General features: G+C 35.8%; 1 protein-coding gene across 1 annotated transcript in view; it reads left to right on the top strand.

Annotated features, from left to right (window-relative positions):
• Window positions 1-16,721, top strand: part of OTUD7A (OTU deubiquitinase 7A) — a 414,523-nt gene that overhangs the window by 341,380 nt on the left and 56,422 nt on the right. Inside the window, exons 9-10 of the mRNA XM_074236215.1 lie at window positions 1,583-1,710; window positions 5,344-5,456. Coding sequence (XP_074092316.1) covers window positions 1,583-1,710; window positions 5,344-5,456 — 241 coding nt within the window. The remainder of the gene's footprint in view (window positions 1-1,582; window positions 1,711-5,343; window positions 5,457-16,721) is intronic.

The following is a 16,721-nucleotide window of genomic DNA, read 5'->3' as shown; positions in this document are numbered from 1 at the left end:
GAGACTTGAGAATATCTAGACTTGAAATTATGAGAGCCTCGATTGACATGATTACAATGGGAATGGAAAGAAACACATAAATGGAAGAGACATTATTAAGGATAATGTTTTTTGATCCAAATAGAATTCCATGAAGGAAAAAAGAAATTTCTCCTTTTCACAAAATCATCACACCATTGTGAAACTGTAGACATCATTGCTTTGTCCTGGGCTCAAGGTGGACATTACAGGTGACCCTAGCCACTTGCCCTTAAGTCTTTGACTGTGGACTCGGGCACAGATTGAATTGGTTGCTGAGCTTTACTTCTGGTTATTCCAGTTTGCTTTTTGCTAAGCATCCTCCGGACATCCTCAAAGTGAATAGAGCTCTTGTGTCCCTGGTCACTTGGAATCAAGAGCTGACAGGGTGGGGAAAGGGAGAGAGGGAAAGTGAAGGGGATGGTGAGAGAATGGAACTTAGGACTTCGTTTCAGTTGTTTTCTTTTTGTATTGAAATGCCAAAATGACAAATGATTAGGATTGTTAAAGGAAAATCTCTGTGACAGATCCAAACTATTTTCTATAAGGATATAAATAGATATGAATGTATGTATTCTTTTATATAAGGATTGGCCATTTTATGTTTACTAGATATACTATTAAGAGTAGAATCAGTGTAGCATAGTGGATAGAGCTTAGAATAAAGGAGCCCAATATTCAAATCATGCCTGTGTTACTAGAGAGGCACTTAATGTCAAATGCTTCCTTTCATAGGAATTATCTACTGGATCACAGACAAGTTAGGATTTCTATTCCTATGCGAACACAATCCTGGTTTCTTTATACATCATTTGTGGATGTAAAAGGCTAATCCAAGGCCTATTTCATAGGGAGCAACTGATGCCACCTCAAAGCTCAAAATTTTCTATGACCTGAATACATATCCAACCTGTTAGACTGAAACCATGAAACCTACTCCTACGGGCAAGCAGAAGCCCCACCAAACAAATACTCCTGTATTTAGCACTCTAGACACCAGTAATGCCATTCTCTCGATCAAAACTTTGCAGCATACTCACTGCTGCTTCTCACTGACTATACTGAAACATATGAGAATGTATGTCATTGATTTAGTCAAGTCCAAAGGAGTCTATTGTTACCTCCAATTCCCCACCTCTTGGTGACACAGCACAGATGTTATTTCTAAGCCTAGACCCAAGACCTATTTGGTTCCTTGTAGTAAAGTTGAAGTCTACTGAGACCTAGTTGCCACTGGAATCAGAGAGACTAGAGTGGTGATAGCTTTTTATTGTTGTGTTTTTTTTTAACTAGGCTATCAGCTTGCTTAAAAGGTCACATTTTTCTTCATTAGTCTGTTTACACTAATGGGTTCCATTAGGAGGGCTTAGAAATAATGAAAGAGAATCATTAGCTAATGAGGAGAATTTGGCAATTAATTAACAAAATTGTTTTTATCCCTGCAGAAATGGGAGGACTGTGTTGGGCATGATCTTAATAGCTTTTGCAACCCCTTATTAATGATTCCTTTTCTTCGTTTCCACTTTCTGTTCCTTTTTTTCACAAGTATACCTTTACTCCATAGGTATGTGGGGATTTCATGACCGGGACCTGGTTTTGCGAAAGGCTCTCTATACCATGATGAGGAGTGGAGCTGAAAGGGAAGCTTTAAAGCGGAGGTGGAGGTGGCAACAGACCCAGCAGAATAAGGAGGTTTGTACCCACTGACATGTTTTAAAAACCCGGCCCTAATCTTACCCTCCAGTAAGCCATGATTGATGGCTAATTCTCATCTTTCTGACTGATGGCAGGGTTGGGTGTAACGGAGTTCAGAATACAAGCCCCAGGGGCTGGTCATGTAAGCCAGTGTTCCATCTTCCTGGGTGCCATACTAAAATTGCTGCAGTAGATTATTAAAGCTTCAGTTTCAATGCACTAGGGAGGGAACATATTAAAACACCACAACAAAAATGTCAAGAGCAAAAAATAAAAAGCCTCTGGCAAAGGGAGTTAAATTTCAGCTGCTTCAGAGTTCATAGAGGGCAATGGAGAAATGGTTGGGAACAGATATCCTATAGGAGAGCTGCATCTCACTTCTATCTTTGACCTTGTTTAGACTGAAAATTATACAACTCAGCACCTTTTTTTACATCTGGCCATCTGGAAGAGCCAAGTGACTGACTGTGTACAGATCCGAAAGGGAATATTGACTTATTCTGACTCTTCAGCTTGGAATCTTGTTGGGCAGTGAATTTTCCAGTGTATAAATTATTCCCTCTAAATCCATACACTTCCTTCACTTTTCCTTTGCATCTTCTCCCTAAGCAAGCTCTGGAACAATCTTCTCCATCCTTTTTTTTGTCATCTCTCAGATTTTTAGTTCCCCTTCCTCTTGTTTTGTGAATGGGACCATCCCTGGATACATGACACATCCTACTGTATATGGGTTTACCCCTACCAAAGTTTTTATAACCGGTTAAGTCAAGGGCATTGCCAAGGAGTGAATCAAGCGTAGAAATACTTTTGAGACTATGAAAATGGAAGTTTATGGTTTTATTTAATATCTATGTATCTGGGGTCATACTCAGCACCAACTGTCAGTTACCTTCTCCCTGGACAGTGTCTTCTCAAGTCACTATCCAGAAGTAAACAGTGTGTACCGCCCCCTTCCACCCAAAAAATCATTATGCTTAAGGTGATTGCACTGAAAACATCCCTATTTGGGAAGATCCTTCCTTAGGACATATACCCTAGAGAGTATTCTTTCACCATAGGAATTAGTGTATTATTTTTGGATAACATTTACATTTTTTGTTATCTGCCTGAAAAAAAAATAAATTCCTTAACAAACATGCATTGAGAAAAATATGACTTAGTGTAAAGAATGCTAGACCCAATAATTCTGTTCTCTCAGAAGATCAAGACCAAGAACTGGGTAACTATAACATCACCTCCCTGATATCATGATCTCCTTTGAGAACGAAGGACAAAACATCAATCAAATCAACTTAAGCAAATGACTTAACTTTCCTGAAACTGAGGTTTCTTCCTCTGAGAATGAGAATGACAATAGTTACAGAGAGTTGTTGGGAGGGAAGCCTAAAACACTGGAAAATGAATTCTTCTTCTTATTATTATTATTACCATCATCATTATTATTATTACCAAATTTTGAATGGGTATAGCATTTTGAGGGCTAGAAAGAATACATCTATGTATGTATGTATGTATATATGTATAGAGGTAGATGTGTATATGCTATCGTTAATTGCTTCACTAATCACCAAGTTAATAAACTAGTTTCTCATAGCTCTTCTTAACTTAATAGCTTATTTGTTTAACTTACATAATAAGATCTTCTGGCACATCAAACAAGATTTTAAAAAATAACAATTAGCATTATGCATAAATAGTAATAAATACTTTTACTACCTTCAACTTGCACAATTTATCTTAAGTGAAAATAAACTGATAAATAATCCATGAAATTTTTAGAGGGGTCTTATCTCATATAGTCAGGATAATTTATGGACATTATTCACAATATACAATAATTTTTGTTGTTGTTCTTGAATAATGTTCAACTCTTTGTGAACCTATTTGTGGATTTTCATCATAAAGGTTCTGGAGCGGTTTGCCATTTCCTTCTCCAATTCATTTTATAGATGAGGAAAGTGAAGCAAACAAGATTAAGACACTTGTGCACAAAGCTAGTAAGTGTCTGGGATCATATTTGAATTTCAGAAGATATGTCTTCCTGATTCTAGGCCTGGCATTCTATCTATTGTGCCACTTAGCTGCCTACACTATAACTATGATTAGTAAAATTATATTTTTTTGGCTAATGATAATAGTGCTTTCTATTCTAAAGCCTGAAAGACCATACAAAGATTTCTTCTCTAAGATCAGTCCAGAGATGGATTATTTTATTTTTGCTTTTCAGTCATTCAAGAAACATTTGAGAAATGCTGTGTAAGAAATCAAAGGAGTGACATAAAAAAAAAAGTTGAAATGATCTCAGTCTTCATGGAATTTATACTCAAATAGAACAAAACATAAAAGATGAAATGAAATTAAGGAGGAACTATAGTTAGGGAATCTCTACTCCTTTAAAAAGACAGGAAAATAGGAAGAAAAAAGTCACAATGCTAAATACTCTCATTTGGGACTTTTTAATTCATTCCACTAGTTTAGAAAAGACAAATATTGATTCCATCCAGAAAAGTTTTTAAACCAATTCTATAAAGAACTCCCATTTACAAGCAAATTATTTAGAAATTAGAATACACTATATAAATTATCAACTTGTCTTTTAATTATTGGTAAGTTTTCATACCTAGATTGAAAGAATGGAAAGTTTATCTCTCTTGTTATAATGGTACATATTTTATAGCATGGAAATATAGCTATTTGAAACCAAGTAATTGCAGGGTTCCCTTCTAAGATAAGGTGGCTCTTTGCTGTGTGGCCCTGGGATGTCAGTTACCCTCTAAGAACCTTAATTTCCCCTTCTGCACAATAAAGAGCGGGGGGGGGGGGTGAACCTCCTTCCTGCTCCACAAAAGTCACATAAATATAAAGACTGGGTAGCTTAAAGAAAAGAATCAAGCAGTATTTCTTGGCGAAAAGCTATTTGTTTCCATTTTGAGTTATTCAGTTGTCATGCCAAATGTTGTTCTATTCCTGTTTTAAGAGTTATTTCATAGTAGAACCTGGATCTGACTTTTCTAGAAGAAGAAACTGCTTATTATTTAAAGAAAGTCCTTTTTTTTTGGACTCATTTAAAATTTAATGGGTTACTTCAAACTGGACTAACCTGCAAGTTATTATTAGGTCATATCCTGCCCTCAAGGCTGCCTAAGGTCAAACTCCTTATTGCTAGAAAAACTCCCTGCAGCAAATAGTATAAATTCAAGATTTTCTTAACAACTTTTACCAGCAACAAAGTTGAAAAATAAATCAGAGACAGCTATAACTATGCAGTCACTACCAAAGACCTTTTTGTCTTTGTCCCTGTGCTATGTTTCAAAATGGACTGAGATGATCCAAAGGCAATGTTTATAATTGCTTCCAATGGTTGTATTAAAGGATCAAAGATTAGAGCCTGAAGGGATGCCATCAGCTCCAAACCCCTCATTTGACCAATGAAGGAACAGATGGCAAATGACTTTCCCAAGGTCATACAACTCAAAAGTATCAGAGGCTGACTTTGAACCTACATCTTCTTTGCACTGTCCACTATACTGTACCAGCATCTATTCCTTTCGTCAAGTGGTAGGGATGAGGTGGCCATTGTCCATCTGTTTCAGTTCTATTTCCTAAAATAGATACTTTCTTTTTCCTTAGTCAGGGTTAGTTTATACTGAAGAAGAATGGGAGCGAGAGTGGAATGAGCTCTTGAAGCTGGCATCCAGTGAACCTCGAACTCATTTCAGCAAAAACGGAGGCACCGGTGGTGGGTAAGTTACTGCCTTCCAGTGCCTTCTTATGACATCATTAACCACTAGAATGCATTTTTCTAAACCCAGAGATATACAGAACAATGCCTACTTGCAATTTGTTCCAGTCTATTTAATTATCTACGTGTCATAGAACTCTGTATTCTGCCCCATGTGTGTTTTATATATTATATGTGTCTGCATGTGTGTATGATCTCATGCAAATGGATTCATGGTTTTCCTGACTCCTGTGGCATGTGCCATGTTAGTTAGCACACCCCTGAAGTCACCTAGAACTCTGGTGGTCTGCTAAGCCCACCAGCTGGAGCACCAAGCCATATTATAGAGGAGGGTCACTGAAGCCCAACTTCTCTCCAGTCCCAACCAAATTCCAGCCACAGAGTCATTACTGAGGTAATGCCTTAGGGTAGGCAGAAAAATGTCTCATCTTGGTTCTCTAGAACTCTTCCATTCCAAATAACCAAGAAGAGCCTGACATAAATGCTACTTGAGAAGGGACATATTGGTAGAGAAGAAAGTAGGTTGGCAACTTTCCAGGTGTTTAGAAGAGGCTTTTGCCCATTCCAACATCTTTATTTCAAAGACATTGGCATATAGTGCTCATGAATCATCTCTCCCTCTCCTACTCTTCATCTGATTTCTGACAACCAGCAGAGAAAGGCAAAGACAAAATGGGCACAGCCAAGTTGCAGGCCTGGAAGGTGGCATGAGAAAGAAGATGATAACTTGCTGCTCTAGTTTTCATAAATGGAGTTTATTCTGGGGCAACTTTTAGTACTGGATTACTTTATTTTATAGAAAGCATTTACTTAATTTTAATTTTAAAGGAAAGTTAAGAGCTCAAAAGAATTAATCCAAAAATTACAACAATAATAATGTGAACACAATAGTAAAGAGATGGTTAAAAAAAAAAAAAGAAGGGTCTTTTGGACTTTGGAAAGAGAATAAATTTCACTTCAGTTTGAGCATTATATATTGCTTGGGGTTATATACTGTTGGTCCTTGGAGTATTGTACCCACAGTCATGTGATATTATCCCCTTGAAGCAGGAACATAACAACTACTTCTCTAGAGAGTAAAGTGAGAAGATAAGGGTGAAGCATGAAAAGTGTACCATCAATCAAGAGCTTCCGGATTGGCTAGGGATGTCCCAGATGTATGAATTTGGTCCATAGTGTCTGGCTATGTTAATTCCAAATCAGGATAGTATTCAAAAGGACAAGACACCCTTCTCTTTTCTTTTTTTTAAATCATACAAAAACAGAATGTTCTGAGACCCAGGAGAATCATGGCCAACCAGTCTGCTAAAGGAAATAGCAACTAATTAGGAGAGTATTAAAAGTCTGTGGTTGCTAGGTAGATGCCTTTTTTAAAAAAAATTATTACTAAAACCTTATATTTATTATATTTTAAAGTAGCCTTTTCTTTTGTAAATAACCAACTGCCCTGAGAAAATAGCAATCTGGGGTATTGGGAGGGAGGCAAAATGGAGGAAAATGGTTGCTTGCCAGAAATAAGGCACCTCAGTAGAGGTGGGGTATCAGGATATCAGGACCACAGTCATAGTAGTGCAGAATATTGAACATTAATTGTTTTTGTTGTGGTTTGATCACTTTTCATTTGTGCCCAACTCTTCATGACCTCATTTGGGGTTTACTTGACAGAGATACTGGAGTAATTTGCCATTTCCTTCTCCAGCTCATTTTACAGATGAGGAAACCGAGGTAAACAGGGTCACGCAGGTAATAAATGTCTAAGGCTAGATTTGAACTCAGGAAGATGAGTCATCCTTCCTCCAGGCCCAGTACTCTAATCACTGTGCTACCTTTAGTTGACACAACTCTAATGAACTATAAAAAATAGGTTTCCACATAGAGCGCAGATTCTGAATTGTTGATTATTTTTTGACCTCTTTGGCAGGCTATGGAAACTTGACCTCTTATGGAAGGCTATAAACCCTTCCTCAGAATAATATTTTTAAATATATAAAATAAAGTACTCAAAATAACAAATGAAACCAATTAAATTGAAATAGTTATGAAAATATCTTTAAAAAACAAATCCATGGGCCCCAAGTTAATGATCTGTCAAGATTACTCTGTCTTCAAAGGTAAAGATTCCTTAAGTTAATTCCTCCCTGGGAATCTATGATTTGAGAGCCCCAGGACCCATCCTTAAAATGGTTTAGTACAAAGAGGAGAACCAAGTTAATACTAAACTTCTTTTAAAAACATCTTAAAATTTTTTTCCCTTCCATCATCTGGATTTCTAATGCCCAGACCACGTTTCCTAAAACTACTCTTGAATGTTCATATTAACTCTTCATTGACATAGGTAGCAGCAAGATATTTCCCTATGCACTTAATATTCCACAGGATAAGCAATCAGAGGGTAAAGAGTCTCCAGAGAGCAAACTAAGCTAAACTGTAGTGTTCCGAGTTTGTCTTCAAAGTTCAGGATGCTTGAAAGTATTGGTCCATCAATGCTCCTGGGATTCCATGGCAGACACAGAATCCTTACCATTCTCATTTTATAATATGAAGTGGCAGGGTATCCTACTCATTAGAAGAAATATACTAGGCACAGGAAAATAAGTGTCTATTTTTGATATTCATTAAAGTTCATAAATTACTAAAAAATTGGGGTTTTTTGTTTAGTTTCACAGTGTGAAACCAATGTAAAGTCTTTGACATTTAAAAAAAATTTCCTAACATTCTGTGACACAGCTATCCAAATACCAATTTATGCTCATTTGAAGTACAAAGTGTAGGGGAAGAGCATCATAAATCCAATGTACATTATATAAACTTCTAGACTGTCTTCTTTCAGAAATGCATACATTTTTAGGTTCTCATCTTCACTAGATACAAGGGGATTCAGGCAAATGAGTAATTTCTTCAACCAATTTGCTATTTTTCTCTGGGTTCTTTTTCTAAGAATACAACTTATTCTGGTCACTGGATATAAAATCTCTACTCAGCAGAAACAGAGAAAGAAGTTTCTGTAACTAATTGGACAATAAAAACAGGCACATGCCTGCAATTTTGGCTCCACAGGGTGGATGTCTGTGTTCCATTATTGGTCTCACATGTGGCATAATAAAGCAAGATGATGGCTACTTACTGCTACATTTTCATTAACAGAGATTATGCAAGGGAACTTTTAGTGTTTGATCTGTTTATTGTATTTTTAATGAGCATTTATTTAATTTTTAGTTTAAAAGGAATCTCAGTGAAACCAAAAGATCAAATTGGGGTTGTGTTATTTGATGAAGATAATTCTTGAAAGCAAGTGGTGTTAAGAAAACAAAATGATCCATGAAAATTGAAGTCCTATTTTTTAAATTATTCACAGAAGCACTTGTCATGAGATTTCAAGGTTAACTTATGCTTTAAAACGTACATGTGAAGAATGTGGCAGCATATAATGAGAGTAGTACATTGAAGTGGAAATTGAAAGGACCAGGATCTCCTGCTAGCTTTGTCACTAGTTCACTATCTGACCTTGGTAAAGTCACTTCCCATTTGTACACTTCAGTTCCCTATTTGTAAAATAAGGGAATTGGTTTAGACTATTTCTAAGGTCCCTTCCTAATCTAACATTTAATCTCTAGTATTCCAAGTTATCTCTGAGAATGTTCAAAACATTCTCAAAATCAGCTAAATTTATGTTATTGCAGATCTGCAATCTCTGTCATCTAGACTCTCAAAAAACTTTTTTAAAAGATTGAATTTCTTTGTGATTAGGTATGAAATGCTATTTTACTGAAAGAAAAAAATCATCAAAAAACAGACACTTCTCCCAATAGAGAACTATAAACAATATAGTTATTGAGAGAGTAGGACAAGAACCAGGATTACTTAGCATTTTAATAGATTATCTGCAAGAAAAGGTCCATCAGAAAAATCCCTAAATACATATGCAGCACCAAACTTTTTGGGCTATTCTGTCACTTTCATAGGGATAAATCTCAGAAAAGTCTTCTGATGTAATTATATCAGTCATTAGATAAGCTAACACACAGTTATTAGTTATCTGATATTTTCCAGGAACTCTGATAGACCCTAGAGATATAAAGAATGGAACAGTTTCTATTTTTAAGGGACTTATGTTCTAGTGGAGTAGGCAGAAAAGTAGCAGGTAAAGTTTAGTATGAACAGGTATTTCAGTTATTTTTCAGTTGTGTCTGATTCTTCATGACCCTTTTTGGGGTCTTCTTGGCAAAGATACTAGAGTGATTTGCCATTTTTTTTTCCTTTAGCTCATTTTACAGATGAGGAAATAGAGGCAAAGAAAGTTAAGTGTTGTACCCAGGGTCACATAACAATTAAGTGTCTGAGGTCAAATTTGAACTCAGGAAGATGGGTCTTCCCAGCACTCTAATCACTATATCTTCTAGCTGACTGTGACCAGGTATAGTTAAATTAATTGTATTTGAGGAAAAATAATCTAAACTAAAGCTGTAAAAATGAGAGGCTATCTGGATTGCTTTACAAACCTTAAAGTATTACATATTGTTGGCTATCATGCTTGCTAGCCCTTAGATTATTCCCAGAAGACATCAATGCAAGTTACTTCTCCAGTGATTAAAAAAATTCATTAGAAAAGAAACTGAACATCAAATGGAAAATCTTTTTTAGGAACCATAGTGTGCCAATAAAGGATATTCTCTGCTCATTCTAGTTAGTGTACTTCACAAATTCTAAAAGTCCAAAGAAGAGCAACTTAGACAAGGGAATAAAGAGACTTCTGAGTCAGAGCATGTTAAAATAATAATAATAATAATAATAATAACAGCAATAATAATAATAATTCAATATGGAAAGACAAAGTGGGGGGTAGATTGTCATTTGTATGATATGATTGTATTTCTAAATAAAGTGTATAAATAGGTTGAAGGTGGAATTGCTCACCAAATACTACAACTACAGAATATTCCTTGAAGTTGGAAAATGTAGTTTTAGTTAAATGAAAGGAAGTAGCACTTAAACCAGGTGGGTGAAAATTTTCAGAATTTTAGCTAAAGGAATAGGCTGAAAAAGGTATTTACTGACATTCAAGAAGAATCTAAGTAAATTTATGGATTCATAATTTTCCATAATTGAGGGACTTTGTGAGTATTCCTGGAATCTTCATCTTGGGGAGGAGCTTTAGACCATTCATCCTTGATTATCTGAACTTAGCCTCTATGCCTCTTGCTGCCTTCTAACTCTTTCTGCTTGTCCCTTCATAGAACTTTTATGGTGATGGGCCTAGACAGTTATCATCTCCTTCTACTTGATCCATTACCCTTTCCCTCCTCCAGCCCCAACTTTTTCAGCTTCCATTTTATGTATTGTCTTCTACCATTAGAATATAAAATACATAAAGGCAGGGATTATCATTTATTTTTATGTTTGTGTATTACCAGCTTTTGCACTTAGCATTTAGAAAGGGTTTAATAAATGTTTGTTAGATGATTTATTATTGGTTGTACTATACCTGGTCTTTAAGGTAATAACATTAGATCATCCTGCATTGCAGGAGATGCCAAACTATAACCCTGTGAACCAAATCTGATCCACCACCTGTTTTTTTTTAAGACAGCAAACTACAAATGGTCTTTTTTTTTTTTACTTTTTAAAAATAAAATTGTATTTAGGACACAGGAAGCAGGCCAGATTTAGCTGTTGGGCTGGGGTTTGCCTACTCTTGCTGTCTTGCAACTGACAAGAGACCAAAGACTGAACTGGACAGACTGTTAGTTTGACCCAGTGAGTATGTTTGTCAGAAACCAAATTTCTTTCTTCATCCATCTCTGAATTTCCAATGTGGAAAAATATCAGAAAGAATTAGAAAAGGTGAAGGTGCCTCAATTGCATTTATGTTCAATATAAGTTATTAATTAGACATTTATTAAAAAATAAAAGTGACCCCCCTCATGGAATGTTTCATAAAATTCTTTGGGTTTTTTCTTGTTGCCAAACTAGAAATTTCCTAAAACAAACACACACACACACACACACACACACACACACACACACACACACACATCAGTATTACTGATCTCTGGTCCTGTTTTGCATCTAATTCCAGGGCTGTGCTTCCATCTTTGTTTATACTACGGTAAATTCTGTTGATTTCTAATATGTTCTGTCCTCAACTGGCACCTCAGTCCTTGCTTTGTCTCTTAATGGGACTGATCAAACTATTAAGGGAGCCAAATGGTTTGTAGTTTGTAAAACCGCAGCAGCTTAGGATAGTATTGAAGCCTTCCATTGTTGCTGTAGGGAAAACCAGGGCAGAAACTTCCATAAACCTGAGATGAAGGACAGGCATCCAGAGCAGAAGATGGTCTACCCTGACAAATAAGGATGAATAATAAATATTCTATGAATTCATTCCTCTTGACTAAATTATAAACACAGTCCAGAAACCCAACAAAGATCTGGGAGGAAGAATTGACTGATTTTAAACATCAGCTTTCAATTTAGATTATAACACAATAGAAAACAGATTCATTAAACCTCCTAACTTGGCAAAACATGCTTCCTAAAACATCAAAGATACCAGCATCGCTTGTGGCATGAGGGGGTGGGGAAGTGGGTGCAGGAGCAGGGAGACATGCAGCAACATAATGAGCTCGCTGTATTTCTCCTGGACTCTTCACCAACTTGTAAAATGAAAATGAGTTCATTTCCTTTGGTACTAAAATGAGCTGAACCATATGAATTACCTTGAGAAGAACCTCTGAAAAATAGACTTTTGAACTTCACCACCTTAGAAATAGGTGGTCATTGAACTCACCGATCTCATTTTCATTTTGTTTTCTCGAGTAGCAACTAAGTTTATAAAGTTCTTTTGCTGCCCTTTCCTGAATTTATAAGTTTGCTACTATCATCACAGAACATACTGAGGAGGAGTATATCCATAACACAGGAAGAAGCAAAATGGAGCAAATAAGAAAATAGCTATTCCTTCCCTCCTGAGTGTACCCCAATTGAGTGATTCATCTAGCCTCACGAGGGAACCAGGACTGAAATCAAGTAGAACCTCACAAAAATTCACATCTCATCTACCTTTTTCTGTATTGTAAAGGTGGATCATGGGAAAAGGCAAGATATGGGCTAAGGGAAGAATTTACAATGCTTTATTTAAACATTATTTAGTTATTTCAAGAGAATCTGAGTTGTGTCCAGACTCAGTAATTAGAAACTTTTATAAACAAGAAGAATTGGTGGCTTCTTATCCTAAGTATATCTTCCCAATATCATAGAACTTTGACCTTCTAAATCATTTATTCCAATAACTTTATTTGACAGATGAGGAAAATAATACCCAAAGATGCTAATGACATGTCCAAGGTGACACAGCTAAGAAGTGGCAGAGCCAGAAACATTTTTTGAGCATTTACACATCACTTAAAAGTTTGCAAAGTGGTTTATAAATACTATTTCATTTGCCTCTGACAACAAGCTTGAGAAATAGATCCCATTGTGATCATTAAACATATGAATAAACTGAGGCAGGCAGAGGTTAAATGACTTGTCACACAGTAAATCTCTAGGCTAAATTTGAACTCAGGTATTCACTCTTGGTCCAACACAATATTTGCTGTTCCACCTAGCTACCACAGAGAGTAAAAGGACCCCAGAGAACAAACTAAGCATAAATCCTAGATATCTTGACTTTGCAAGGCACCATACTTTGACAAAGAAAAAGCTATCAGGTAACCTAAAAGAGGAGCAGATGTCTGTAAAAGGAATGCTGGCAGCTAGAGATTTAAAGTTCAAGTAATCACATATACCAAGGAAATTGTCAGCCCCAATGATACTAAAAAGAATAAAAAACTAAATATTTCTAAAGAATTCTTTTGAAGTAAAAAATCCATCAACCTGTGGAAGAGTTTGGAAGTATTTTCCCAAAATATCTTCATACCCTCTTATTTTTATTTCAAATATTTCTGCACCTTTAAAAGATGAAGGGTTTTTATCAGTCAATTGACAAGTATATTGGGAACCCCAACATGGTGCTAGGTTGGAAGAGAGGATGTAGGGCTCATTAGTAAATAAAAATGTATTGAATTTATTTTAAAGAACTATTTTAAGCAATAAAGTATTGTTGCTGGCAAATATTACCTGACTTACAGACTCTTTACTGTTTTTCAGCCTGAAAAGCCAGATTCAAATACATACATCACAAATATATCTTTAGTGAAGAAAATTCAGTTTATTATGAATGTCATAAATGTCTCCCCTCCCAGAAGTTTCATTAGGATCATGAAATCATATATACAAGAATTAGAAAGTATCTCACAGGTCATCTTGTTCATTCCCCCTCCCCCATTCTACAGATGAGGTTAAGTGATCATTGAGGTCATTATATCAGAAGTAACAGAGCCACTACTTAAATCCAGACCCCTAAGTACAGCAATGTGTCCTAAATAGCAGTCCTTGAAGCAGGTCAGCATGTCTCTTAGCCTGCCATCAACATTCATAGCTTATCAAAATTCACAAGATGGTATCAAATTTCCAAGTACATGGATTAGCATTCACTTCCCACTTATCTATAGTTGTTTGATTTCTGTGTATGATCCTGTTGACTCCTGGGGTACATACTGTCTTTGTATCTTGTCTGGGGTACATATCTTTTTATTTTGGTGGAAGAACTCAGAGGAGTTTCCTCTGTAATAAAAGTCCTAGATAGAAATGGCAGAAAAGACTTGAAATCTTCAAAGGGACTTGAAATAAAATAGTAATTGCTGCCATGGGTCACTAGGTCTGAGGACCTGCTTATGGTAAAGAAGACAATAGAAATTTATTAGGCACCTACTATACATATTTGTGTGTGTGTGTGTGTGTGTGTGTGTGTGTGTGTGTGTGTGTAAAATAGACATTGTGCTAAGTACTGAGGATACAAAGAAAGGCAAAAGACAGTCCCTATTCTCAAGAAACTAATAGCCTAATAGTAGAGACAAAGTGGAAACAACAAAGTACAGAAAAGTTATATACAGAATAAAAAAGGAAATAATCAATAGAGATATTGGGAAAGGAAGCCAAGTCTCTTAAAAGTGAGAAACAGAGCAACTAGGTAGCACAGTGGATAGAGCACCGGCCCCAGAGTCAGGAGTACCTGGGTTCAAATTCAGCCTCAGACACTTAATAATTAGCTAGCTGTGTGGCCTTGGGCAAGCCATTTAACCCCATTTGCCTTGAAAAAAAAAGTGAGAAACAACAGAGCTCAACATTATTCAAAAACTTTAACAGAGCTGTATTATATATAAGTGGCTTATCCTAGCTTTGTTTTATGCAGAAACAACTTCATACAATGTAATCAAACTCACTATAAAGTTATAAAATTCCATTGATGTCCCTAGATTTATAAAAAAATTGTCCCAATTGAAATAATTGCCCCCAAGTATCACCTATCAGAATGTCTTCACAGTTCTAATTAAGCAGAATTTTATTTTGGGTTTTTTTTCTTGTAAAAAAAATCACATCCATCCTTTACTATAACCACAAATTAATGATCAAAATTAAAATTATAGCCAAAATTTTTAAAAAAGCAATTATGATATAATCTTAAGCAATAATAAAGATGAACACAGGAAAAGTATTTCGAGGTCAGAAAGGCCTTCCATGTTGGAATTCAAGCTCTACTTACCAGTTGACCTTAGAAATATTCCTTCCCTTCTCTGACCCTCAGTTTCTTTATAAGTAAAATGAAGTGTTTAAACTAGTTGACTCTAAAGTCCTTTTCAGCTCAACCTCCAAGGAAAGAATATAGATATATGAAAACAAAACAAATGCATAAAAAGAGGAGCACAAAACAGCATAGAGAATGCAACATCTTCATTCCACAATTCCAAGACTAAGTAATTTAAAATGAAGAAATCAGTCACGTACTCTCTTCACTAAATGTCGAACTCCTTTGTCCAACTTTGCAAACTGAACAGAGAAAATGGGACAGAAACTTTGACTTTAGTATATTAGCGACAATGATAGTTGCTAACTCAATTCTTTCCACCACTTCTCAGGAAGTTTATTTTAATAATGGGATCATATTTTCTGTTTTTCTTATCAGACTGCAGGCAGTGTTTCAGATAGAGGCATTCTGAATCTCAGTCCTTATAAATAAATGATAGCCTGAATCTATATCATTTTCCAAATACAGCTGCTCTGTGAATGTGTGGACAAATCTTTTCATTTTCTGCACATGGCATTGCCAGATGTTTTTCTTTTCCCTTGGATATCCCAGAGCACCCTGTACCTCTAGGGACAATATTTCATTATTTCTTATATTTTCCCCCAGTGTTTTAAACTAAATGTTTAATAAATCTTTTATAGATTTTAAAAAATTCAGACTCATGAAATACATATATATATATATATATATATATATATATATATGTTGAATTTCTCAGTTACTCAAGAATTATTTATTCATCTCTTCCTATCATTTTCCCTAATGGCTACAAAAAGGACCCTGAAGTATTTGTGGATTTTAGCACTCCAGACTAGCTATCCTCACTACCTTCATTTCTTCTCCTCCCTCCTCTTCCTTCTCCTTCTTCCTCCCTCCTCCCTCCTCTTCTTTCTTCTACTGCTGTTGCTGCTCCGTTTCTTTCTCCTCATTTTCTTCTTTTTTCTTTTTCTTCTTCATATCCTCTTCCCTCTCTTTTCCCTTTCTCCTCCCTCCCTCCCTCCCTCTTCCATCCTTCCTTCTTTTCTTCCTTCCTTCCTTCCCTGTCCCTCTTCTTTCCCCTTCTTCAGCATTTATAGAGCATATACTACATGCCAAGCATTTATGCTAAGTGCTTTATAAATGTTATCTCATTTGATCCCCACAACTCAGATTTGATTTCCCATACCAAAATACTCTAGTTTCCTCCATGACTAGTCCTCCAGACTGATGTATAAGTAGCTTTAATGATGCCCTGAATTGATTTAGAGTCCACAAGTTAATGAAAACAGAAAGAACAAAATAAAGAAATTGCACGTATATACATATACAGATATAGGTACTTTAGCAAATCTAAGAAGTATATATATTTTACAGAGTCATTATTAATTAGGTTCTGTATTATATACCATTAATATTCAGTGAATATGTTATTGATTTATTAAAGATTTTGCTAGACAGTAAAGGACAGATAAACAGATGGATGGCCCAAGACTTTCACTGGAATTCATATAATATTAAATGAATCAGGAATAGGCCTCTAGTGAATTGAGTGAATTCTTTATGGAAGCTCAAAGAAAGAAAACAATTTGTAGTGAGGAAAAG

This window comes from Macrotis lagotis, chromosome 4, assembly GCF_037893015.1.
Source record: "Macrotis lagotis isolate mMagLag1 chromosome 4, bilby.v1.9.chrom.fasta, whole genome shotgun sequence".
Taxonomy (NCBI): domain Eukaryota; kingdom Metazoa; phylum Chordata; class Mammalia; order Peramelemorphia; family Peramelidae; genus Macrotis; species Macrotis lagotis.
This window is presented reverse-complemented; position numbering and strand designations above follow the sequence as displayed.